Source organism: Heterodontus francisci, chromosome 36 (assembly GCF_036365525.1).
Source record: "Heterodontus francisci isolate sHetFra1 chromosome 36, sHetFra1.hap1, whole genome shotgun sequence".
Taxonomy (NCBI): domain Eukaryota; kingdom Metazoa; phylum Chordata; class Chondrichthyes; order Heterodontiformes; family Heterodontidae; genus Heterodontus; species Heterodontus francisci.
The window spans coordinates 1,963,978-1,991,948 of NC_090406.1; the positions used below are offsets into that span (position 1 = coordinate 1,963,978).

The 27,971-nt window shown below is 46.8% G+C and overlaps 1 protein-coding gene across 4 annotated transcripts in view; it reads left to right on the forward strand.

The window, feature by feature from the left end:
• LOC137351499 (CREB-regulated transcription coactivator 1-like) overlaps positions 1 to 27,971 on the forward strand; it is a 119,410-nt gene that overhangs the window by 34,861 nt on the left and 56,578 nt on the right. For all 4 annotated transcript variants that reach the window (XM_068015953.1, XM_068015950.1, XM_068015951.1 and 1 more), the window contains 3 exons: positions 7,632 to 7,717; positions 27,330 to 27,373; positions 27,604 to 27,824. In XM_068015953.1, coding sequence (XP_067872054.1) covers positions 7,632 to 7,717; positions 27,330 to 27,373; positions 27,604 to 27,824 — 351 coding nt within the window. The remainder of the gene's footprint in view (positions 1 to 7,631; positions 7,718 to 27,329; positions 27,374 to 27,603; positions 27,825 to 27,971) is intronic.

Consider the following 27,971-nt stretch of genomic DNA (forward strand, 5'->3'; position numbering starts at 1 on the left):
TGTATGTTTCAATGAGATCACCTCTCATTCTTCTTAACGCCAGAGAGTATAGGCCTAATTTACGCAGCCTGTCATCATAGGACAACCCTCTCAACCCAAGAACCAATCTAATGAACCTTCGCTGTACCGCCTCCAATACAGGGGCGGCACAGTGGTACAGTGGTTAGCACCGCAGCCTCACAGCTCCAGCGACCCGGGTTCAATCCTGGGTACTGCCTGTGTGGAGTTTGCAAGTTCTCCCTGTGTCTGCGTGGGTTTCCTCCGGGTGCTCTGGTTTCCTCCCACATGCCAAAGACTTGCAGGTTGATAGGTAACTTGGCCTTTATAAAAATTGCCCCTAGTATAGGTAGGTGGTAGGGAAATATAGGGACAGGTGGGGATGTGGTAGGAATATGGAATTAGTGTAGGATTAGTATAAATGGGTGGTTGATGGTCGGCACAGACTCGGTGGGCCGAAGGGCCTGTTTCAGTGCTGTATCTCTAAAAAAAAAAACAAGTATATCCTTCCTTAGATATGGAGACCAAAACTGCACACAGTATTCCAGGTGTGATCTCACCAAAGCCCTACAATTGTAGCAAGACTTCCTTATTCTTTTACTCCAATCCCCTTGCGATAAAGGCCAACATGCTATTTGCCTCCAAATTGTTTGCTGTATCTGCATGCTAACTTTCTGTGTTCCTTGTACGAGTACACCCAAGTCACTCTGAGCATCAACATTTACAAGTTGCATGCCATTTGAAAAAATTCTGCTTTTCTGTTCTAAGTACCAAAGTGAATAACCTCACTTTTCCCCACATTACACAGTGGCGCAGTGGTTAGCACCGCAGCCTCACAGCTCCAGCGACCCGGGTTCAATTCTGGGTACTGCCTGTGTGGAGTTTGCAAGTTCTCCCTGTGTCTGCGTGGGTTTCCTCCGGGTGCTCCGGTTTCCTCCCACATGCCAAAGACTTGCTGGTTGATAGGTTAATTGGCCTTTATAAAATTGCCCCTAGTATAGGTAGGTGGTAGGGAAATATAGGGACAGGTGGGGATGTGGTAGGAATATGGAATTAGTGTAGGATTAGTATAAATGGGTGGTTGATGGTCGGCACAGACTTGGTGGGCCGAAGGGCCTGTTTCAGTGCTGTATCTCTAAACTAAAAAAAAATTAAACATTATACTCCATTTGCCACCTTGTTATCCACTCACTTAACCTGTCTATATCTCTTTACAGCCTCTTTGTGTCCTCCTCACAGTTTATATTCCCACCCCTGCTGATTACCAGCTACTGCCCCCCCTCAGCTGATGAATCAGTACTTCTCCATGTTGAACACCAATTGGAAGAAGTACTGAAGGTAGCAAGGGCACAGGACTCTGGGTGGGAGTCTACAATGTCCATCACCAAAAATGGCTCGGTAGCACCACTGCTGACCGAGCTGTCTGAGTCATAAAGGACACAGGTGCTAGACTGGGTCTGCGGCAGGTGGTGAGGGAACCAACAATAGGGAAAAACCTACTTGAACTCGTCCTCACCAGTCTACCTGTTGAGATGCATCTGTCCATGACAGTGTTGGTAGGAGTGATCACCACACAGTTCTTGTGAAGACAAAGTCCCGTCTTCACATTGAGGATACCTACCATCATCTTGTGTGGCAATACCACCGGGCCAAATGGGATAGATTTCAAACAGATCTAGCGGCTCAAAACTGGGCATCCATGAGGTGCTGTGGGCCATCAGCTGCAGCAGAATTGTCTGTAACCTCATGCCCGGCATATCCGCCACTTTACCATTACCATCAAGCTGAGGGAGCAACCCTGGTTCAATGAAGAGTGCAGTAGGGCATGCCAGGGGCAGCACCAGGCATGCCTAAAAATGAGGTGTCAGCCTGGTGAAGCTACAACACAGAACTACAGGCGTGCCAGACAGTGAAAACTGCATGCGATAGACAGGACTAAGCAATCCCACAACCAATGAGTCAGGTCTAAGCTCTGCAGTCCCACCGCATCCAGTCGTGAATGGTGGTGGACAGTTAAACAACAAACAGGAGGAGTTGGCTGCACAAATATTCCCATCTTCAATGATGGGGGAGCTCAGCACATCAGTGCAAAAGAAAAGGCTGAAGCATTTGCATCCATCTTTACCTAGCAGTGCCAAGTGAATGATCCATCTTGGCCTCCTCTGAGGTCCCCAGCATCACAGATACCAGCCAGTCTGATTCATTCCATGTGATATCAAGAAATGGCTGAAGGCACCGGATACTGCAAAAGCTATGGGTCCAGACAACATTCTGGCAATAGTACTAAAGACTTGTGCTCCAGAACACGCCGGGCCCCTAGCCAAGCTGTTCCAAGACAACTACAACACAGGCACCTACCCGGCAGTATGGAAAATTTTCCAGATCCATTCCACCAAAAGCAGGTCAAATCCAACCCGGCCAATTACTGATCTATCAGCCTACTCATGATCATCAGTAAAGTGATGGAAGGGGTTGTTAACAGTGCTATCAAGCAGTCCTAGCTCAGCAATAACCTGCTCACTGATGCTCAGTTTGGGTTCCGCCAGGTCGACTCAACTCCTGACCTCATTACAGCCTTTGTCCAAACATGTAAAAAAGAGCTGAACGTCAGAGGTGAGGTGAGAGTGACTGCCCTTGACATCAAAGCAGCATTTGACTGAATATGGCATCAAGGAGCCCAGCAAAACTGGAGTCAATGGGAATCAGGGAAACTCTCCACTGGTTGGAGTAAAATCTAGCACAAAGGAAGATGGTTGTGGTTATTGGAGGTCAATCATTTCAATCCCAGGACATCACTGCAGGAGTTCCTCAGGGTAGTGTCCCAGGCCCAACCATCTTCAGTTGCTTCATCAGTGACCTTCCCCCGCCCCATCATAAGGTCAGAAGTGGGGATGTTCACTGATAATTGCACAATGTTCAGCACCATTCGCCACTCTTCAGATACTAAAGCAGCACCTCTCCAGGTGCAGCAAGACCTGGACAACATCCAGGCTTGGGCTGATGTGTGGTGCGAATGTTACTTGCCACTTAAGTGCCGGGCAATAACCATCTCAAATAAGAGAGAATCTAACCATCTCCAGTTGATGTTCAATGGCATTACCATCACTGAATTCCCCACTATCAATAGCCATGGGGTTATCATTGACCAAAAACTGAACGGGACCAGCCACTTTAATGCTGTGGCTACAAGAGCAGATCAGAGGCTAGGAATTCTGCAGCAAGTAACTCCGCTCCTGTCTCCCCAATGCCTGTCCACCATCTATAAGGCAGAAGTCAGGAATGTGATGGAATACTCTCCATTCGCCTGGATGAGTGTGGCCCCACCAACACTCGAGAAGCTCAATGCCATCCAGGACAAAGCAGCCCGCTTGATTGGCACCCCACCTTCAACATTCACTCCCTTCACCACCGACTCACATTGGCAGCAGTGTGTACCATCTACAAGATGTACTGCAACAACTCACCAAAGGCTCCTTCGGCAGCACCTTCCAAACCCCCGACCTCTACCACCTAGAAGGGCAAGAACAGCAGATGCATGGGAGTACCACCACCTGCAAGTTCCCCGCCAAGCCGCACACCATCCTGACTTGGAACTATATGGCCGGCCGTTCCTTCACTGTCACTGGGTCAAAATCCTGGAACTGCCCCCACCCCCCCCAACAGCACTGTGGGTGTACTTACACCCCAGGGCCTGCAGCTGTTCAAGAAGGCAGCTCACCACCATCTTCTCAAGGGCATTTAGGGATGGGCAATAAATGCTGGCCTGACCAGTGACTCCCACATCCCATGAATGACTTAAAAAAAATTATACCATCAGCAATTTTGATACATTACTTTCTGTCTCTTCATCTAAGTTGCTAATATAAATTGCTGATCCTTGTGGCCACTAGATATGGCATTCCAACTTGAAAATGCCCTGTTTATCCCTAATAAAAACAAGAAATGCTAGAAATACTCAGCAGGTCTGGTAGCATCTATGGAGAGAGAAGCAGAGTTAATGTTTCAGGTCAGTGACCCTTCATCAGAACTGGCAAATGTTAGAAATGTAAAAGGTTTTAAGCAAGTAAAGCAGGGGTGGGGCAAGAGATAACAAAAGAGAGGGTGTTGATGGGGCAAGGTCACAGAGAATAACTGACCAGAAGGTCTTGGAGCAAAGGCAAATGGTATGTTAATGTTGTGGTGGAAGACAAAGCGTTAGTACAGAGAGGGTGTTAATTGTCATACAAATGAACAGCCTGGCCCCAAGCACAAACATGAAAAAAACAGTGGGTAGGCACAGTAGAAACAAACTAAATAAATTAAAATAAACTATTATTAGCCCCTTGGTTACCCTCTTTCTGGTATATGATTTGTGTCTTCTACTGTGAAGACAGACACAAATTATTTGTTCACCGTCTTCCCCCATTTCCTTATACCCCATGATAATTTCTTCTGTCTCTGCCTATAAGGGACCAATGTTTGCTTTAGCTACTTTCTTCCTTTTTATATGCTTGCCAAACCTCTTGCAATCTGTTTTTACATTCCTGGCTAGTTTACACTCATACAATTTTTTCCCTTATCAACTTTTTGATGGCCCTTTGCTCGTTACTAAAACACTCCCAATCCGCCGGCTTACTCTTGTTCTTGGCAACATTATTTCTCTTCCTTTAATCTAATATTATTGTTCCAGCCAGGCGTGGAGGTTAAAATTATTAAAATATGCTATGCATTCACGCGCACATTTACACAAGAGTCACACACACCCAAATAGAGTACAAAGGGAAAACAGCTTTGGTGGTTGGAGTAGAGTCTGGAATAAGTGGAATTTAAATACAGTTTTAAACCTCAAGTCCCCAGCTAAAGTTGTATTCCTGAAGTACTCGCTGGGCCACATACACAGTGGTGGGCTTGTTTTTCTCCGGGATCCTGAAAGCAGAAGAGGGGTTGGATCCTTGTCTCCTAGTTGCTGCCTGTGGCGGTCTGTAGGCTTGACAGCCTTTACCAACCAGTTGCAGCTGGGGCCCCTCTTGATCTTTACTTGGGGTGGTGGGGGGGGGGGGCGCGGGGTGTGGAGTGGAGCAGAGAGAGAGAGAGTTGCTTCATTGATGGCTTTTCAGTTACACTTGTCTGCTTTCTGTCTGACAAAGCTTCAAGTCTCTCCAGAGCTATGCAGGCAGTCACATGACACCATCAGGCCCCCTTGGTGTTGTAATGAGGTCTTTCTGGGATCTTCTCTGAGATTCAAGGCGCTACACCTCAAGCTGTCCAGTCACACTCGGAGGGGGTTGGCTCTTTCAAAGTCAGTGGATGTAGATGGCCCGACGATCGTGCTGATAAGGCCATTCCAGGTAATTTAATCAGAGAGCACCCCTTTACTCTGGCTAGGTTGAGTCAGACGTGTCGTCTCCAGTCTGATGTTTTGGTGTTTCAGATGTAAATTGCAGTAGCCATCTTGGCTGCCAGTTTACTTTTTTTAAAAAGTTACTTGTAAGCATTTCCAGTAGAAATCTAATGCAAGGTTCCAACTGTTAAAATTAATATTTCCCATTTGGCATATAGGGTTTTCATGAGAATTATCCTTAATTTCCCAAGGAACATAGAAAATAGAAACAGGAGTAGGCCATTCAGCCCTTCGAGCCTGCTCCGCCATTCATTATGATCATGGCTGATCATCCAACTTCCTGCTTTCCCCCATATCCTTTGATCCCTTTCGCCCCAAGAGCTATATCTAACTCCTTCTTGAAAATATACAATGTTTTGGCCTCGACTGCTTTCTGTGGTAGTAAATTCCACAGGCTCGACACACTCTGGGTGAAGTAATTTCTCTTCATCGCAGTCCTGAAAGAGTAAGCCACAGATAAATCTTTCTTGCTGTGTTTTTATTTTTGAATGGAATATTTGTTGTAACATTTTGAATGTTTCTTTAAATGTTTCGCACTGTTTATTTATTAGTGCTTTTTTTTTTAGTCTATTTAGCACCCAACCTTAGCCAGCTTTCCACCTATTTCATACCTATTTAATTGACTTTAAGTTCAAGATTCTTGTTTTGAGCTGGAGTATGTCACTCTCAAACTTAAATGGAATTCAGTTGTATTATGATCACACTCCTCACTGAACCAGAGTAGGTCCCTGGCTTGAAGGTAATGGTAGCGTGAAGGATATGCTGGGTCATGAGGTTACAGATTGTGGTAGAATATAATTCTGCTGACGGTTCGTATCACCTTATGAATGCCCACTTTTGAGTTTCTAGATCTGTTTTGAATCTATTCCATTAGCAAGGGGGTCGTCAGTGTGAAGATGGGGCAACATCTCCACATGGACTGTGCGGTGGTCACTTCAACAAATACTGTCATGGACAGATGCATCTGCAACAATTGGTGAGGACGACCGGATTGAGGGTGAAGTTGGCAGACTTACACATGAGCGGACAATGATCAGTTTGGCAGGGTTACATACGGAGCCGATATTGTGTATATGCCTCAATATTTCTAATGTTCCTGTAGTGCAGGAGGTGATTTGGAGAGCTGGTGCAGACACGATGGGCTGAATGGCCGCCTTCTGCGCTGTAACAATTCTGTGTTTCTGTGATCTGTCTGAGTTGCACCACCTGGTTTATTGAGAGTGGAGCTATGCTGGGCTCACTCCTGACAGCGTAAGTACAGCGTTAGCATTTTGTTAAGTGGTACTCAGTATGTAACTCTCTAACATGCCTTGGACAAAGCTCACAGTTTAGTTCCATTTGGATTTCTCACCTAAACTTAAATTCAGGAGACCAGGCTCTTGAATTGTTCTTGGATTCACAATATCCTAACAGATGTACTTGATACAGATCTGAATAATGCAAGTTTGTCCCTCTCAGCCTTTGCCTCCTGTTAAAGAGCCTGATATTTAAGTTGTCGTGAAAGAGCAGAAATCACAGTGGATCAGGGTAAATGTGCTGCCACCCAGGAGAGTCCCAGTTTCCTCTCTGGTTTGTGCCTTTAGGACACTAAAATTAACCTCAACCCCTGCACTAGGAAGGGGGGGAAATTTAATTCATATTCTTATCCAGTCACCCTTGCTGAAAAGTGCACATGAGGACTGGATTAGCCTCGGCTGTGATGTACCCTCACTGCCTTGGCTGGAGGAAGAGTTAGATTAGAGACTGAGAGGAAGAGTTATTGTGCTGCAGTTGTCAGGGGCCAGGTGCAGGATGTGGAGGGAACATAAAGCCAACAGACAAAACTAAATTGATGACACAATATATGAACAAGGGAGAGTTCCCAGTGCTTGGAGTAGCAGCATGATGTGCCCTATTGGACCGAGGAATTTTCTGGATTCAGTCCTTTCCTGGCCGCAATGTTCTCTTTATAACTTTATTTTGATTTGAAACAAGAGACCTCAATCCCAGCTCCTGCCATTGCTGGCTCCTAGCTGGCATTGTTCATTGGGCTACAATGGCCATGCCTCCAGCACCAATGCCCCTCCCTCCAGTAGGATCAGCCAATGATAAGCGGGTCCAAAAACATCTGGCAGTGTTTTAAGTATGCTAGAGACACCTGGTGGTACTGGGAGCAGTGCATCATTTCCCTGATTTTTTTTTTTGTCTTTCCAGTTCTTGAACCATTTATTGTGTGTGTATCTCTCTCTCTCTCTCTCTCTCTCACACCTCTCAGTGTTACTGTTAACGGTTCCCGGGATGGAGGAAAATACGTCTGAGACTGATAAATCCCTAACCAAACAGCTGTGGGACAACAAAAAGGTACTGTCGGACATTTAATGACTAATTTGTCTTAGGTGGGTGTGGAATTCGTGAAAGTGACCTGCTCGCCCATCTCATGTCACGTGTAGGTCCATTAGACATCCTGCTTCTGTTCGGATACATTGTGTAACCTCTTCATCTTCAATTGCAGTGCCTGTCACAACTTCTCATCCTTAATTAAGCCCCTTTTGTTCCTTTTCTTCCTACTGTTTTTGATGCGCATCAATCTTTGTAATATTTTTGTGTCAATCTTAAATGAGATATTCTAATTTTCTCCCTCCTCACTGAAAATGCTGCCTGCTGCACTGGCATGTGCTTCAGGAAGGAAGAAAACATTTGTGTTTTTATAATGCCTGTCACAGCCTCAGGACATCCAAAACACATGGCCATTGATTTAATTTTAGAATTGTAATAGGTGTTGTGATGTAGGGAACTGTGGCAGCCAAATTGCACACAGCAAGATTCCTCAAACAGCAATGAGATAAATAATCACTTAGTAATGTTGGTTGAAACTTTGACCTGAACTCGGAGAACTGCACTGCTGTTTGAATAGTGCCTTGGCCTCTGAAGGATAGTACCTCTGGCAGTGCAGCACTCCCTCGATACTGCACCAAAGTAGCAGCCTGGATTCTGTGCTCAAGAATCTAGAGGGAAGTGGTTAGCACCGCAGCCTCACAGCTCCAGCGACCCGGGTTCAATTCTGGGTACTGCCTGTGTGGAGTTTGCAAGTTCTCCCTGTGTCTGTGTGGGTTTTCTCTGGGTGCTCTGGTTTCCTCCCACAAGCCAAAAGACTTGCAGGTTGGTAGGTAAATTGGCCATTATAAATTGCCCCTAGTATATAGGTAGGTGGTAGGGAAATATAGGGACAGGTGGGGATGTGGTAGGAATATGGGATTAGTGTAGGATTAGTATAAATGGGTGGTTGATGGTCGGCACAGACTCGGTGGGCCGAAGGGCCTGTTTCAGTGCTGTATCTCTAAAACTAAAAAAAAACTAAACTGCCTTAAATCTTGCAGAGTTATGGTCACTATCCCTGAAATGTTCCCCCACTGACACTTCTACCACTTGTCCAGCTTCATTCCCTAGGATTAAGTCCAGTACCGCCCCTTCTTTAGTAGGACTCTCTACATACTGGCTCAACAGGCTCTCCTGTATTCGTTTTAAGAATTCCGCCCCCTTTAAGCCTTTTGCACCAAGACTATCCCCTCTAATATTGGGGAAGTTGAAATCCCCTACTATTATTACCCTATTATTTTTACACCTCTCTGAGATTTGAGTACATATCTGCTCCTCTATCTCTCCCTGACTGTTTGGAGGCCTTTAGTACACTCCCAGCCAAGTGATTGTCCCCTTTTTGTTTTTAAGTTCTACCCATATGGTCTCATTTGAGGAACCTTCTAAGATATCATCCCTCCTTACTGCAGTAATTGACTCCTTAATCAACAGTGCAATGTCACATCCTCTTTTACTCCCTGCCTGATCACGTCTGAAGATTCTATGCCCTGGTATATTGAGCTGCCAGTCCTGCCCTTCCCTCAACCATGTCTCAGTGATAGCAATAATATCATATTCCCATGTGTTAATCAATGCCCTCAATTCATCTGCCTTACTAGTAAGACTCCTTATATTAAAATAGATAAATCCAGCCTTGCATTATTTGCTTGAGCCTTAACAGGTCTATATTTACTTTGCCCTCCAGACTGACTTAGCTTCTCTTCCATATTTGATTGGATATCACCGCCCACTGTGTATCCCATCCCCCTGCCAAGTTAGTTTAAACCCCCCCGCCCCAACAGCACTAGCAAACCTCCCAACAAGGTTGTTGGTCCCATTCCGGTTCAGGTGCAACCCGTCCAACTTGTACAGATCCCACCTTTGCCAGAAACAGACCCAGTGATCCAGGAAACTAAAGCCCTCCCTCCTGCACTATTTCTTCAGCCATGCATTCATCTACTCGATCCTCCTATTCATTTACTCGCTAGCACGAGGCACCAGAAGAAACCCAGCGATTACAATCTTTGAGGTCCTAGCTCCCTAAATTCTTTTTGCAGGACCTCATCCCTCTTTCTACCTTTGTCATTGGTACCAATGTGGACCACGACCTCTGGCTGTGCGCCCTCACCCTCCAGAATACTCTGTAACTGCTCGGTGATATTCACGGTCCTTGCACAAGGGAGGCAACATACCATCCTGGAATCACGTCTGCGACCACAGAAACGCCTATCTGTTCCTGTAACCATAGAATTCCCTACCACTATTGTCCTCTTGTCCCTTTTTCTCCATCCCAGTACAGCTGAGTCACCCATGATGTTCCAGTTGTGACTCTCAGTGTATTCTCTAGAGGAACCCTCTTTCCCATCGGTACTTAGAACTGAATACCGGTTAGAAAGTGGGATGCCCTCTGGGAACTCCTGCACTACCTGCCCTGACTTCTTTGTCCGTCTGGCAGCCACCCAGTCCCCCTCCATCTGCGACTGTGCTTGCCTAGGCACCCGGTTGACTACCTCCTGAAACGTGCCATTCGTGTAGTTCTCCAACTTGCGGACACGCCACAGTCTTGACGGAGGAAAGCAAGGTGGAGAGGTGTAGGGAGGGAATTCTAGAGCTTAGGGCCTAGGCAGCTGAAGGCATGGACACCAATGATGGAGTGATTCAAATCAGGGATGCTCAAGAGACCAAAGTTAGAGGAGTGTAGATATCTTGGAGGGTTCTGGCCTGGAGGAGATTACAGAGATAAGGAGGGGCAAGGCCAAGGAGGGATTTGAAAAGAAGGATGAGAATTTTAAAGTCAAGAAATAAAAACAGAAAGTGCTGGAAATAATCAGCATATCAGGCAGCATCTGTGGAGAGAGAAGCAGAGTTAACATACCAGTTCATCAGAACTGGCACAGGTTAGAAAAGTCAGGTTTTAAGCAAATGAAGGGGGTGGTGTGGTTTGGTGGGGAAAGAGAACAAAAGGGAAGGTGTATGATAGGGCAGGAGAGATTAAATAACAAAGCTGTCATGGGACAAAGGCAAAGAGTGTGTTCATGCTTGTGGTGAAAGACAAAGCATTAGCGTGTGTTAATGGCCGAATAATGAGCGGTTCTGTCCACATGAAAACCAGGCACATGGTTAAAAAATAAAATAATCAAAAATAGAAAAATATAAAGAAAGGCCAGTCATGCTCTGAAATATATTTTTTTAGTTTTGATTATTTTATTTTTAACTATGTGCTTGGTTTTCATGTGGACAGAGCTGCTCATTATTCAGCCATTAACACACGCTAATGCTTTGTCTTTCACCACAAGCATTAACATGCTTTTTGCCTTTGTCCCATAACAGTTTTGTCATTTAATCTCTCCTGCCATCTGCCTTATCACACACCTTCCCTTTTGTTCTCTTCCCTGTCAAACCTCTTCACTTGTTTAAAACCTAATTCTTTTGTAACCTGTGCCAGTTCTGATGAAAGGTCACAGACCTGAAATGTTAACTCTGCTTCTCTCTCCATAGATGCTGCCTGACCTGCTGAGTATTTCCAGCACTTTCTGTTTTATTTCAGATTTCCAGCACCTGTAGTATTCTTTTTATTTTAAAGTCAAGAAGTTGCTTGACCGGGAGCCAATGTAGGTCAGTGAGCACAGGGGTGATAATGAAACAGTTGAACATGACTTGGTGTGAGTTAAGACACAGGAAGCTGAGTTTTGGATGACCTCAAGTTTACTGAGAGTAGAGTGTGGGAGACCAGCCAGGCATGCATTGGAATAGTCAAGTCGATAGGTAACAAAGGCATGAATGAGCGTTTCAGCAACAGATATGCTGAGGCAGGGGTGAGGTCAGGCAACGTTACGGATGTGAAAATAGGTGGTCTTAGTGATGGGAAGCTCATCTCGGTGTCAAATGTGACACCAAGAATGCAAACAGACAGGCTTAGTTGCAGACTGTTGCCAGGGAAAGGGATAGATTCGGGGAGACGATGGCGTAGTGATAATATCACTGAATTAGTAATCTGGAGGCCCAGGCTAATGCCCTGGGACATTGGTTCACATCCCACCACTGCAGCTGGGGGAATTTAAATACACTTAATAAATTCAATTAATAACAATCTGGAATTGAAAGCTAGTCTCAGTGATGGTGCCATGAAACGATCATCGATTGTCGTTAAAAAAAAAAAATTGGTTCACTAATGTCCTTTTTGGAGGGAAATCTTCGTGTTTACCGAGTCCTGCCTGCATGTGACTGCAGGCCCACAGCAATGTGGTTGACCACAATATAGAATTCTTCATCAAGATGGAGTGTGACGTAGTTGATTCTGAGACTAGGGTTCTGAATCTTAGTAAAGGAAACTCCGAAGGTATGAGGAGCGAGTTGGCTATGACGAATTGGGAAACATTACTTAAAGGGATGATAGGCAGTGGCGCAGTGGTTAGCACCGCAGCCTCACAGCTCCAGCGACCCGGGTTCAATTCTGGGTACTGCCTGTGTGGAGTTTGCAAGTTCTCCCTGTGTCTGCGTGGGTTTCCTCCGGGTGCTCCGGTTTCCTCCCACATGCCAAAGACTTGCAGGTTGATAGGTAAATTGGCCATTAGCAATTGCCCCTAGTATAGGTAGGTGGTAGGGGAATATAGGGACAGGTGGGGATGTGGTAGGAATATGGAATTAGTGTAGGATTAGTATAAATGGGTGGTTGATGGTCGCACAGACTCGGTGGGCCGAAGGGCCTGTTTCAGTGCTGTATCTCTAAATTAAACTAAACTAAACATTTAAAGAGCGCATGGGTGAACTGCAACAATTGTTTATCCCTGTCTGACGCAAAAGTAAAATGGGAAAGGTAGCCAAACCATGGCTTACAAGGGAAATTAGAGATAGCATTAGATCCAAGGAAGAGGCATATAAATCTGCCAGAAAAAACAACAGACCTGAGGATTGAGAGCAGTTTAGAATTCAGCAAAGGAGGACCAAGGGATTGATTAAGAAGAGGAAAAGAGAGTACGAGAGCAAGCTTGCGGGGAACATAAAAACTGACTGTAAAAGTTTCTATCGGTATGTGAAGAGAAAAAGATTGGTGAAGACAAATGTTAGGTCCCTTACAGTCAAACAGGGGAATTTATTATGGGGAACAAAGAAATGGCTGACTAACTAAATGCATACTTTGGTTCTGTCTTCTCAAAGGAGGACACAAATATCATACCAGAAATGCTGGGGAACGCAGGGCTTAGTGAGAGAGAGGAACTGAAGGAAATCAATATTAGTAGAGAATTGGTGTTGGGGACATTGATGGGATTGAAGGCTGACAAATTCCCAGGGCCTGATGGTATGCATCCAGAGTACTTAAGGAAGTGACCCTAGAATTAGTGGATGCATTGGTGGTCATCGTTCAAGATTCTATAGACTCTGGAACAGTTCCTACAGATTGGAGGGTAGCTAATGTAACCCCACTATTTAAAAAGGGAGGTTGAGAGAAAGCAGGGAATTATAGACCAGTCAGCCTGACTTCAGTAGTGGGGAAAATTCTAGAGTCCATTATCAAAGATTTTATAGCAGAGCACTTAGAGAACAGTGGTAGAATCGGGCAGAGTCAGCATGGATTTACGAAAGGGAAATCATGCTTGACAAATCTGCTAGAATTGTAGAGTTGATGAGGGGGAGCCAGTGGATGTGGTTTATTTGGACTTTCAGAAGGCTTTCGACAAAGTCCCACATAAGAGATTAGCGTGTAAAATTAAAGCGCATGGGATTGGGGGTAGTGTATTGCGATGGATAGAAAATTGGTTGGCAGACAGGAAACAAAGAGTAGGGATAAATGGGTCTTTTTCCAAATGGCAGGCAGTGACTAGTGGGGTACCGCAGGGATCGGTGCTAGGATCCCAGCTATTCACAATATATATTAATGATTTAGATGAGGGAACTAAATGTAATATCTCCAAATTTGCAGATGACACAAAACTGGGTGGGAGGGTGAGTTGTGAGGGGGATGCAGAGAGGCTTCAGGGTGATTTGGACAAGTTGAGTGAGTGGGCTAATGCATGGCAGATGCAGTATAATGTGGATAAATGTGAGGTTATCCACTTTGGTAGCAAAAACAGGAAGGCAGATTATTATCTGAACGGCTATAAACTGAGAGAGGGGAATATGCAGTGAGACCTGGGTGTTCTCGTACACCAGTCGCTGAAGGTAAGCATGCAGGTCCAACAGGCGGTAAAAAAGGCAAATGGTATGTTGGCCTTCATAGCGAGAGGATTCGAGTACAGGAGCAGGGACATCTTGCTGCAATTATACAGGGCCTTGGTGAGGCCACACCTGGAATATTGTGTGCAGTTTTGGTCTCCTTATCTGAGGAAGGATGTTCTTGCTATAGAGGGAGTGCAGCGAAGGTTTACCAGACTGATTCCTGGGATGGCGGGACTGACGTATGAGGAAATATTGAGTCGGTTAGGATTATATTCACTGGAGTTCAGTAGAGTGGGGGGGGATCTCATAGAAACCTATAAAATTCTAACAGGACTTGACAGGGTAGATGCAAGAAGGATGTTCCCAATGGTGGGGGAGTCCAGAACCAGGGGTCATAGTCTAAGGATACGGGGTAAACCTTTCAGGACTGAGATGAGGAGAAATATCTTCACCCAGAGAGTGGTGAGCCTGTGGAATTCGCTACCACAGAAAGCAGTTGTGGCCAAAACATTGTATGTTTTCAAGGAGTTAGATATAGCTCTTGGGTCTAAAGGGATAAAAGGGTATGGGGCGAAAGCGGGAACAGGTTACTGAGTTGGATGATCAGCCATGATCATAATGAATGGCGGAGCAGGCTCGAAGGGCCGAATGGCCGCCTCCTGCTCCTATTTTCTATGTCTATGACTCTTAACTGCCCTCTGAAATGGCCTAGCAAGCCACTTAGTTGTCAAGGGCAATTAGGGATGGGCAACAGATGCTGGCCTTGCCAGCGATGCTCACATCCCACGAAAGGATAGACAAAAAGCTAGGGAACAGAGTTTGGAGGGGGGACCAAAAACAATGGCTTCAGTCTTCCTAATATCTAATTGGAGGAAATTTCTGCTCATCCAGTACTAGATGCCAGTTAAGCAGTCTGATAATTTAGCAACAGCGGAAGCGTCGAGAGAAGTAGTGGTGATGCAGCGCTGGGCGTCGTCAATATACAGGTGAAAACTGATGCTGTGCTTTCAGATGATATTGCCGAGGGGCAGCATGTAGATGAGAAATAAGAAGGGACCAGGTATAGATCCTTGGGGGGCACCAGCGGTAATGGTGCAGGAGCAGGAAGAGAAACCAATGATTCTCTGGCTACGATTAGATAGATAAGAATGGAACAAGGTGAGAGCAGCCTCACCCAGTTGATGACAGTGGAGAGGTGATGTAGGTGGATGGTGTCAGTCGTGTCAAAGACTGCAGACAGATTGAGAAGGACGAAGCAAAAGTTTGTTTACCTTTGTCACAGTCACACAGGATGCCATTTGTGACTTTGATAAGAGCTGTTTCAGTACTGTGGCAGGGACGGAAACCTGATTGGAGGGATTCAAGCATAGAGTTTCGGGAAAGATGGGAACAGATTTAGTAGGTGACAACACATTTTTGGAGAGAAAAAGGTTAGAGATGGGTCAAGGGTTTTTTTTTGAGGATATGGGTGATGACGGCAGATTTGAAGGAGAGAGAGAGAAAACCTAAAGAGAGCGAACCGTTTACAATATCAACTAATGTGGGCACCAGGACATGAAGTTGTGTGATCAGTTTAGTGGAAATAGGATCGAGGGAATCCTCACCCGATGTTCACATGCACCCATTCAACAGTGGTCACAGGAACAGGGAGCCTCTCTCCAACTCAGGAACAGCATCACCTGCAAGTCACACACCATCCGGACTTGGAAATATATCTCCTTCCTTCATCACTGGGTCAAAATCCTGGAACTCCCTCCCTGGTGGCATTGTGTGTGTACCTATAGCACACAATTCAAGAAGGCAGCTCAGCAGTACTTTCTCAAGGGTAAATAAAGTTGGGCAACAAATAATGGCCTTAAAAAAAAGACTTCTATTGGGTCTCCCCTCAACCTTTTCTAGAAAGGAGGTTCAGCCTGTTCAATCTTTCCTGATTGGTATAACCTCTCAGTTCTGGTATTGTTTCAATAAATGTGTTTTGCACCTTTTCCAGTGCCTTAATATCCTTTTTATAATATGGAGACCAGAACTGATACCAGAATCACAGAATAATACAGTGCAGAAGAGGCCCATCGAGTCTGCACCGATGCATTAAAACACCTGACCTGTCTACCTAATCCCATTTGCCAGCACTTGGCCCATAGCCTTGAATGTTATGACGTGCCAAGTGCTCATCCAGGTACTTTTTAAAGGATGTGAGGCAACCTGCATCTACCACCCTCCCAGGCAGGGCATTCCAGACCGTCACCACCCTCTGGGTAAAAAAGTTCTTCCTCAAGTCCCCCTTAAACCTCCCGCCCCTCACCTTAAACTTGTGAACCCTCATAACTGACCCTTCAACTAAGGGGAACAGCTGCTCCCTGTCCATGCTCCTCATAATCTTGTACACCTCGATCAGGTCACCCCTCAGTCGTCTTTGCTCCAGTGAAAACAATCCAAGCCTATCCAACCTCTCTTCATAGCTTAAATGTTCCATCCCAGGCAACATCCTGGTGAATCGTCTCTGCACCCCTTCCAATGCAATCACATCCTTCCTATAATGTGGCGACCAGAATTGAACACAGTACTCCAGCTGTGGCCTTACCAAAGTTCTGTACAACTCCAACATGACCTCCCTGCTTTTGTAATCTATGCCTCGATTCATAAAGGCAAGTGTCCCATATGCCTTTTTCACCACCCTATTAACCTGCCCTTCTGCCTTCAGAGATCTATGGACAAACACGCCAAGGTCCCTTTGTTCCTCAGAACTTCCCAGTGTCAGGCCATTCGTTGAATATTTCCGTGTCACATTACTCCTTCCAAAGTGTATCACCTCACACTTTTCAGCGTTAAATTCCATCTGCCACTTTTCTGCCCATTTGACCATCCCGTCTATATCGTCCTGTAACCCAAGACACATAACCTCACTGTTAACCACTCGGTCAATCTTTGTGTCATCCGCGAACTTACTGATCCTACCCCCCACATAGTCATCTATGTCGTTTATATAAATGACAAACAATAGGGGACCCAGCACAGATCCCTGTGGTACGCCACTGGACACTGGCTTCCAGTCACTAAAACAGCCATCTGTCGTCACTCTCTGTCTCCTACAGCTAAGCCAATTTTGAATCCACCTTACCAAGTTACCTTGTATCCCATGTGCATTTGCTTTCTTGATAAGTCTCCAATGTGGGACCTTGTCAAAGGCTTTGCTGAAATCCATGTAAACTACATCAACTGCACTACCCTCATCTACACACCTGGTCACATGCTCAAAAAATTCAATCAAATTTGTTAGGCATGACCTCCCTCTGACAAAGCCATGCTGACTATTCCTAATCAAATTTTGCCTCTCCAAGTGGAGATAGATTCTCTCCTTCAGAATTTCTCCAATAGTTTCCCTACCGCTGACGTGAGACTCACTGGTCTATAGTTCCCTGGCTTATCTCTACAACCTTTCTTAAATAGTGGGACCACATTAGCTGTTCTCCAGTCCTCTGGCACCTCCCCTGTGGCCAGAGAGGAATTAAAAATTAGGGTCAGAGCCCCTGCAATCTCCACCCTCGCCTCCCACAGCATCCTGGGACACAAAACCTCCAATACCTTGTCACTCCCTGTGACAATTTGCTCAAGTACCTCACAGTCTCTCTCTCTAAGTTCCATATCTACATCCTCCTTCTCTTGGGTGTAGACAGATGTGAAGTATTCATTCAACACCCTACCAATGTCCTCTGGCTCCACCCACAAATTTACCCCTTGGTCCCTAATGGGTCCTACTCTTTCCCTGGTTATCCTCTTCCCATTGATATACTTATAGAATATCTTGGGATTTTCTGATACCAGAACTGATACTGTGGTCTAACCCAGGTTTGATACAAGTTTAACATAATTTCCCTGCTTGGTTTGTTTTTTCAATGACCTTGCTAACCTGCATCACTACTTTTAGTGATTTGTGTATCCGTACCCCTCCAGATCGCTGTGCTTCTCTACCACGTTCATTCTTATTTTCCTAGGAATATGTGGCCTCCTTATTCTTCCTACCAAAATGTATTACCTATATTGAAATTTATTTACCAATTACATGCGCACTCTGCAAACTTATTAATGTTTTCCTGTATTCTTTCACAGTTCTCCTCTATGTTAACTACACTCTCCCCCACTCCGCCCCCCCCCCCCCCCCCCCGCCCCCACTATGGTATGTACAAATTTTGGAAGCGTACCTTCGGTTCCCAAGCCCAAATCATTTATGTAGATGACAAACAACAGTGGTCCCAGCACTGATCCTTGTAGAACACCACTTTCCACTTTTTGCCAGTCTGAGTAGCTACCCTTAACCCCTACTCTCTTTTGTTTTGTAGCTAACTTTCTATCCATTCTGCTAATTGTCCCCTGACTCATCATCGGAACATAGGAGCAGGAGTAGGCCATTCAGCCCATCGCACCTGCTCCGCCGTTCATCTGAATCATGGCTGATCATCTACCTCAAAGCCACTTTCCCGTGCTGTCCCCATATGCGTTAATGTCATTAGTATCCAGATATCCATCGATTTCTGTCTTGAACGTGCTCAATGATCGAGCTTCCATAGCCCCCTCGGGTAGAGAATTCCAAAGATTCACCACCCTTTGAGTGAAGAAATTCCTCCTCATCGCAGTCTTAAATGGCCGACATCTTATTAGACTATGTCCCTGGTTCTAGACTCGCCAGCCAGGAGAAACATCCTATCTACATCCAACCTGTCATGCCTTTGTAAGTTTCAATGAGATCACCTCTCATTCTTTGAAACTAGCGAATACAGGCCCAGTTTCCTCAATCTCTCCTTATAAGACAATCCTGCTATCCCAGGGATTAGTTTGGTGAAACTCTGTTGTACTCCCTGTATGGCAGGTATATCCTACCTTTGCTGAGGTGACCAAATTGTACACAATACTCCAGGTGCAGTCTCACCAAGGTGCTATACAATTGCAGCAAGACTTCTTTACTCCTGTACTCAAAACCCCTTGTGGTGAAGGCCAACATACCATTTGCCTTCCTAATTGCTTGCTGCACCTGCATGCTAGCTTTTAGTGATTCATGAACAAGGACACTCTTTGGACAGCAACACTTCCCAACCTCTCACCATTTAAGAAATGCTCTGTCTTTCTGTTTTTCTACTGAAGTGGATAACTTCACACTTATTCACATTCTGTTCCATCTGTCATGTTCTTGCCCATTTACTTCGGCTGTCCATGTCCCCTTGAAGCCTCCTTGCATCTTCGTCACAACTTACATTCCCACCTAATTTTGTGTCATCAAATTTGGAAATATTGCATTTGGTCCCCACATCCAAATCATTTATATGAATTGTGAACAGCTGTGGCCCCAGCACTGATCCTTGTGATACCCCACCAGTAACAGCCTGCCATCCTGAGAATGACCTGTTTATTCCTACTTCTCTGTCTGTTAGCCAGTTCTCAATCTATACCAGTATATTACCCCCAATCCCATGTTCTGACCATATTCTTGAGTCTACTATTGTGGTACCTTATCAGTGGCTTTTTGGAAATGCAAATATATATCTACAACATTACCCTTGTCTGCCCTTTGTGTTACTTGATGGTAGTGATCACTCTGCTCCTTTTATAAAGGCCAAACTTTAACAAATAGTTCTGACTTTATCTTTCTTTCCCCTCCTAGCTCTTCCTGGGATACAATGCCACAGGACTGGAAGCCCTCTGATAGCTTGCCCAAGTGGCTAAGCACTGTGTGTCACCCTAGATGGTGAGTGCTGGCAGGCAGTTTGATTGTGGGGCATCATAAACAAGCCTGTCCTGTTGTGTCTCAGCTTCCAAACACACACACATTCCATTAGAGGTCGAAGGACAGTGACCTCCAGGGGCAGTAGAGTAGATTAAAGCCCCACAGTTGCTGCCCCCTGCCCTCCCGCTTGATCAGCTGATTAGTGCAGGGACAAAACCTGGCTCCTCCTTGTCTATGGTTCTCAATGCTGTACTGGACCAATTGGATCAGTGAGGGCCATAGAGTTTGATTGCCTGAATAAAAACAGCCTTTAAATCTTTAAACTCCAATGTGCAAGCAGCAGCATGGGGCCCAGAAAGGATAAAGCAACAGATTCAGCATTACAATTTTATTACACTGGAGCTAAACTCCAAAAGAAAGAAATATTCACCAAACAGAACAAAATAAATAGATAGATATACTAAAATAATTTTTCAAGAAGTATTTGCTGAAGAGGAAACTTAACTCCCCAACCGCTTCTCCACACACAGGAACTAACTCCCCAACCGATTCTCCACACACACAGGAACTAACTCCCCAACCGATTCTCCACACACAGGAACAAACTCCCCATCCGATTCTCCACACACAGAGGAACTAACTCCCCAACCGATTCTCCACACACAGGAACTAACTCCCCATCCGATTCTCCACACACAGGAACTAACTCCCCATCCGATTCTCCACACACAGGAACTAACTCCCCAACCGATTCTCCACACACAGGAACTAACTCCCCATCCGATTCTCCACACACACAGGAACTAACTCCCCAACCGATTCTCCACACACAGGAACTAACTCCCCATCCGATTCTCCACACACAGGAACTAACTCCCCATCCGATTCTCCACACACAGGAACTAACTCCCCAACCGATTCTCCACACACACAGGAACTAACTCCCCAACCGATTCTCCACACACATGAACTAACTCCCCATCCGATTCTCCACACACAGGAACTAACTCCCCATCCGATTCTCCACACACACAGGAACTAACGTCCCATCCGCTTCTCCACACACACAGGAACTAACTCCCCAACCGATTCTCCACACACAGGAACTAACTCCCCATCCGATTCTCCGCACACAGGAACTAACTCCCCATCCGATTCTCCGCACACAGGAACTAACTCTCCATCCGATTCTCCACACACACAGGAACTAACTCCCCATCCGATTCTCCACACACACAGGAACTAACGCCCCATCCGATTCTCCGCACACAGGAACTAACTCTCCATCCGATTCTCCACACACACAGGAACTAACTCCCCATCCGATTCTCCACACACACAGGAACTAACTCCCCATCCGATTCTCCACACACACAGGAATTAACTCCCCAACCGATTCTCCCCACACAGGAACTAACTCCCCATCCGATTCTCCGCACACACAGGAACTAACTCCCCATCCGATTCTCCACACACAGGAACTAACTCCCCATCCGATTCTCCACACACAGGAACAAACTCCACATCCGATTCTCCACACACAGGAACTAACTCCCCATCCGATTCTCCACACACAGAGGAACTAACTCCCCATCCGATTCTCCACACACAGGAACTAACTCCCCATCCGATTCTCCACACACAGGAACTAACTCCCCATCCGATTCTCCACACACAGGAACTAACTCCCCATCCGATTCTCCACACACAGGAACTAACTCCCCATCCGATTCTCCACACACAGGAACTAACTCCCCATCCGATTCTCCACACACAGGAACAAACTCCCCATCCGATTCTCCACACACAGGAACAAACTCCCCATCCGATTCTCCACACACAGGAACTAACTCCCCATCCGATTCTCCACACACACAGGAACTAACTCCCCATCCGATTCTCCACACACAGGAACTAACTCCCCATCCGATTCTCCACACACAGGAACTAACTCCCCATCCGATTCTCCACACACACAGGAACTAACTCCCCATCCGATTCTCCACACACACAGGAACTAACGTCCCATCCGATTCTCCACACACAGGAACTAACTCCCCATCCGATTCTCCACACACACAGGAACTAACTCCCCATCCGATTCTCCACACACAGGAACTAACTCCCCATCCGATTCTCCACACACACAGGAACTAACGTCCCATCCGATTCTCCACACACACAGGAACTAACTCCCCATCCGATTCTCCACACACACAGGAACTAACGTCCCATCCGATTCTCCACACACACAGGAACTAACGTCCCATCCGATTCTCCACACACAGGAACTAACTCCCCATCCGATTCTCCACACACACAGGAACTAACGTCCCATCCGATTCTCCACACACACAGGAACTAACTCCCCATCCGATTCTCCACACACACAGGAACTAACGTCCCATCCGATTCTCCACACACAGGAACTAACTCCCCATCCGATTCTCCACACACACAGGAACTAACGTCCCATCCGATTCTCCACACACACAGGAACTAACGTCCCATCCGATTCTCCACACACAGGAACTAACTCCCCATCCGATTCTCCACACACACAGGAACTAACGTCCCATCCGATTCTCCACACACACAGGAACTAACTCCCCATCCGATTCTCCACACACACAGGAACTAACTCCCCATCCGATTCTCCACACACACAGGAACTAACGTCCCATCCGATTCTCCACACACACAGGAACTAACTCCCCATCCGATTCTCCACACACACAGGAACTAACGTCCCATCCGATTCTCCACACACACAGGAACTAACGTCCCATCCGATTCTCCACACACACAGGAACTAACGTCCCATCCGATTCTCCACACACAGGAACTAACTCCCCATCCGATTCTCCACACACACAGGAACTAACTCCCCATCCGATTCTCCACACACACAGGAACTAACGTCCCATCCGATTCTCCACACACACAGGAACTAACTCCCCATCCGATTCTCCACACACACAGGAACTAACGTCCCATCCGATTCTCCACACACACAGGAACTAACGTCCCATCCGATTCTCCACACACAGGAACTAACTCCCCATCCGATTCTCCACACACACAGGAACTAACGTCCCATCCGATTCTCCACACACAGAGGAACTAACGTCCCATCCGATTCTCCACACACACAGGAACTAACTCCCCATCCGATTCTCCACACACACAGGAACTAACGTCCCATCCGATTCTCCACACACACAGGAACTAACTCCCCATCCGATTCTCCACACACACAGGAACTAACTCCCCATCCGATTCTCCACACACACAGGAACTAACGTCCCATCCGATTCTCCACACACACAGGAACTAACTCCCCATCCGATTCTCCGCACACAGGAACTAAATCCCATCCAATTCTCCACACACAGGAACTAACTCCCCATCCGATTCTCCACACACAGAGGAACTAACTCCCCATCCGATTCTCCACACACAGAGGAACTAACGTCCCATCCGATTCTCCACACACACAGGAACTAACGTCCCATCCGATTCTCCACACACACAGGAACTAACGTCCCATCCGATTCTCCACACACACAGGAACTAACTCCCCATCCAATTCTCCACACACAGGAACTAACTCCCCATCCGATTCTCCGCACACAGGAACTAAATCCCATCCAATTCTCCACACACACAGGAACTAACTCCCCATCCGATTCTCCACACACAGGAACTAACTCCCCATCCGATTCTCCGCACACAGGAACTAAATCCCATCCAATTCTCCACACACAGGAACTAACTCCCCATCCGATTCTCCACACACACAGAGGAACTAACTCCCCATCCGATTCTCCACACACAGAGGAACTAACTCCCCATCCGATTCTCCCCACACAGGAACTAACGTCCCATCCGATTCTCCACACACACAGGAACTAACGTCCCATCCGATTCTCCACACACACAGGAACTAACTCCCCATCCAATTCTCCACACACAGGAACTAACTCCCCATCCGATTCTCCGCACACAGGAACTAAATCCCATCCAATTCTCCACACACAGGAACTAACTCCCCATCCGATTCTCCGCACACACAGGAACTAACTCCCCATCCAATTCTCCACACACACAGGAACTAACTCCCCATCCGATTCTCCACACACACAGGAACTAACTCCCCATCCGATTCTCCACACACACAGGAACTAACTCCCATCCGATTCTCCACACACACAGGAACTAACTCCCCATCCGATTCTCCGCACACAGGAACTAAATCCCATCCAATTCTCCACACACAGGAACTAACTCCCCATCCGATTCTCCGCACACACAGGAACTAACTCCCCATCCAATTCTCCACACACACAGGAACTAACTCCCCATCCGATTCTCCACACACACAGGAACTAACTCCCCATCCGATTCTCCACACACACAGGAACTAACTCCCATCCGATTCTCCACACACACAGGAACTAACTCCCATCCGATTCTCCACACACACAGGAACTAACTCCCCATCCGATTCTCCACACACACAGAGGAACTAACTCCCCATCCGATTCTCCACACACACAGAGGAACTAACTCCCCATCCGATTCTCCACACACACAGAGGAACTAACTCCCCATCCGATTCTCCACACACACAGGAACTAACTCCCCATCCGATTCTCCACACACAGGAACTAACTCCCCATCCGATTCTCCGCACACAGGAACTAACTCCCCATCCGATTCTCCGCACACAGGAACTAACTCCCCATCCGATTCTCCGCACACAGGAACTAACTCCCCATCCGATTCTCCACACACAGGAACAAACTCCCCATCCGATTCTCCGCACACAGGAACTAACTCCCCATCCGATTCTCCGCACACAGGAACTAACTCCCCATCCGATTCTCCACACACAGGAACTAACTCCCCATCCGATTCTCCACACACACAGGAACTAACTCCCCATCCGATTCTCCACACACAGAGGAACTAACTCCCCATCCGATTCTCCGCACACAGGAACTAACTCCCCATCCGATTCTCCGCACACAGGAACTAACTCCCCATCCGATTCTCCGCACACAGGAACTAACTCTCCATCCGATTCTCCACACACACAGGAACTAACTCCCCATCCGATTCTCCACACACACAGGAACTAACTCCCCATCCGATTCTCCGCACACAGGAACTAACTCTCCATCCGATTCTCCACACACACAGGAACTAACTCCCCATCCGATTCTCCACACACACAGGAACTAACTCCCCATCCGATTCTCCACACACACAGGAACTAACTCCCCATCCGATTCTCCCCACACAGGAACTAACTCCCCATCCGATTCTCCGCACACACAGGAACTAACTCCCCATCCGATTCTCCACACACAGGAACTAACTCCCCATCCGATTCTCCACACACAGGAACAAACTCCACATCCGATTCTCCACACACAGGAACTAACTCCCCATCCGATTCTCCACACACACAGGAACTAACTCCCCATCCGATTCTCCACACACAGGAACTAACTCCACATCCGATTCTCCACACACAGGAACTAACTCCCCATCCGATTCTCCACACACACAGGAACTAACTCCCCATCCGATTCTCCACACACAGGAACTAACTCCCCATCCGATTCTCCACACACGGGAACTAACTCCCCATCCGATTCTCCACACACACAGGAACTAACGTCCCATCCGATTCTCCACACACACAGGAACAAACGTCCCATCCGATTCTCCACACACAGGAACTAACTCCCCATCCGATTCTCCACACACACAGGAACTAACGTCCCATCCGATTCTCCACACACACAGGAACTAACTCCCCATCCGATTCTCCACACACACAGGAACTAACGTCCCATCCGATTCTCCACACACACAGGAACTAACTCCCCATCCGATTCTCCGCACACAGGAACTAAATCCCATCCAATTCTCCACACACAGGAACTAACTCCCCATCCGATTCTCCACACACAGAGGAACTAACTCCCCATCCGATTCTCCACACACACAGGAACTAATTCCCCATCCGATTCTCCGCACACAGGAACTAACTCTCCATCCGATTCTCCACACACACAGGAACTAACTCCCCATCCGATTCTCCACACACACAGGAACTAACTCCCCATCCGATTCTCCACACACACAGGAACTAACTCCCCATCCGATTCTCCACACACAGGAACTAACTCCCCATCCGATTCTCCACACACACAGGAACTAACGTCCCATCCGATTCTCCACACACACAGGAACTAACGTCCCATCCGATTCTCCACACACACAGGAACTAACTCCCCATCCGATTCTCCGCACACAGGAACTAAATCCCATCCAATTCTCCACACACAGGAACTAACTCCCCATCCGATTCTCCACACACAGAGGAACTAACTCCCCATCCGATTCTCCACACACACAGGAACTAACTCCCCATCCGATTCTCCGCACACAGGAACTAACTCTCCATCCGATTCTCCACACACACAGGAACTAACTCCCCATCCGATTCTCCACACACAGGAACTAACTCCCCATCCGATTCTCCACACACAGGAACTAACTCCCCATCCGATTCTCCACGCACAGGAACTAACTCCCCATCCGATTCTCCACACACAGGAACTAACTCCCCATCCGATTCTCCACACACAGGAACTAACTCCCCATCCGATTCTCCACACACACAGGAATTAACTCCCCAACCGATTCTCCCCACACAGGAACTAACTCCCCATCCGATTCTCCGCACACACAGGAACTAACTCCCCATCCGATTCTCCACACACAGGAACTAACTCCCCATCCGATTCTCCACACACAGGAACAAACTCCACATCCGATTCTCCACACACACAGGAACTAACTCCCCATCCGATTCTCCACACACAGGAACTAACTCCCCATCCGATTCTCCACACACAGGAACTAACTCCCCATCCGATTCTCCACACACAGGAACTAACTCCCCATCCGATTCTCCACACACAGGAACTAACTCCCCATCCGATTCTCCACACACAGGAACTAACTCCCCATCCGATTCTCCACACACAGGAACAAACTCCCCATCCGATTCTCCACACACACAGGAACTAACTCCCCATCCGATTCTCCACACACAGGAACTAACTCCCCATCCGATTCTCCACACACAGGAACTAACTCCCCATCCGATTCTCCACACACAGGAACTAACTCCCCATCCGATTCTCCACACACACAGGAACTAACTCCCCATCCGATTCTCCACACACACAGGAACTAACGTCCCATCCGATTCTCCACACACAGGAACTAACTCCCCATCCGATTCTCCACACACACAGGAACTAACTCCCCATCCGATTCTCCACACACAGGAACTAACGCCCCATCCGATTCTCCACACACACAGGAACTAACGTCCCATCCGATTCTCCACACACACAGGAACTAACTCCCCATCCGATTCTCCACACACAGGAACTAACTCCCATCCGATTCTCCACACTGAGAATAATGCAGAGACTGGACATAATTTACTAACAATCTTTTTTCATTCAGAGGGTGATAAGTGTTAGCATCACCTTTGCAAGGTATTGGAGAGAAAAACACTGGGACACTCCAAACACCGAGAGTTTAAGTACTGGAGGAATAAGGATTGATGGGTTGTATGGCTTTCCTCATAACAGATTTTTCCATAGTAATGCATGTTTTAATTTGCTTCTCATTTTAACCTGTTTCTGTTCACAGTCTGCACCATCACGGCCTAAATCATGTGAAGTCCCAGGAATCAAGTGAGTAGACTTTTGGAATGTGTTGGCTATGTATCTAAGAGAGAGAAGCAGGTGAGTGCATGAATGGGTGGTGGGGCAGGGCATTGGTATGTTTGTATATAGTCTCAATATTTAAAACCTGCTGAACTCCTGGTCTTGCCCAACTACGTGTGTAGAAGAACTGTGAGGTTGTGAGCTGGCTCTATCGTATTATACAAGTCAAAGCTTACATTTTCCTTTTTATTTTACAGTATATTCCCATCTGCAGAGCAGGAAAGTAACACATCACTGATTCCTGTTGCCCACAACACTGGAGGATCCCTGCCAGACCTCACAAACATCCACTTCCCACCGCCCCTCCCTACCCCACTAGATCCAGAGGAGTCGACATTCCCGACCCTGGGCAGCGCAAACAGCACTGGAAACCTGGCAGCAAATATGAACCACCTGGGCCTCAACACCAACAGTCAGGGTATTTATTTTTATTTTTCATTTTATTTAGAGATACAGCACTGAAACAGGCGCTTCGGCCCACCGAGTCTGTGCCGACCAACAACCACCCATTTGTACTAACCCTGCAGTAATCCCATATTCCCTACCACCTACCTATACGAGGGGC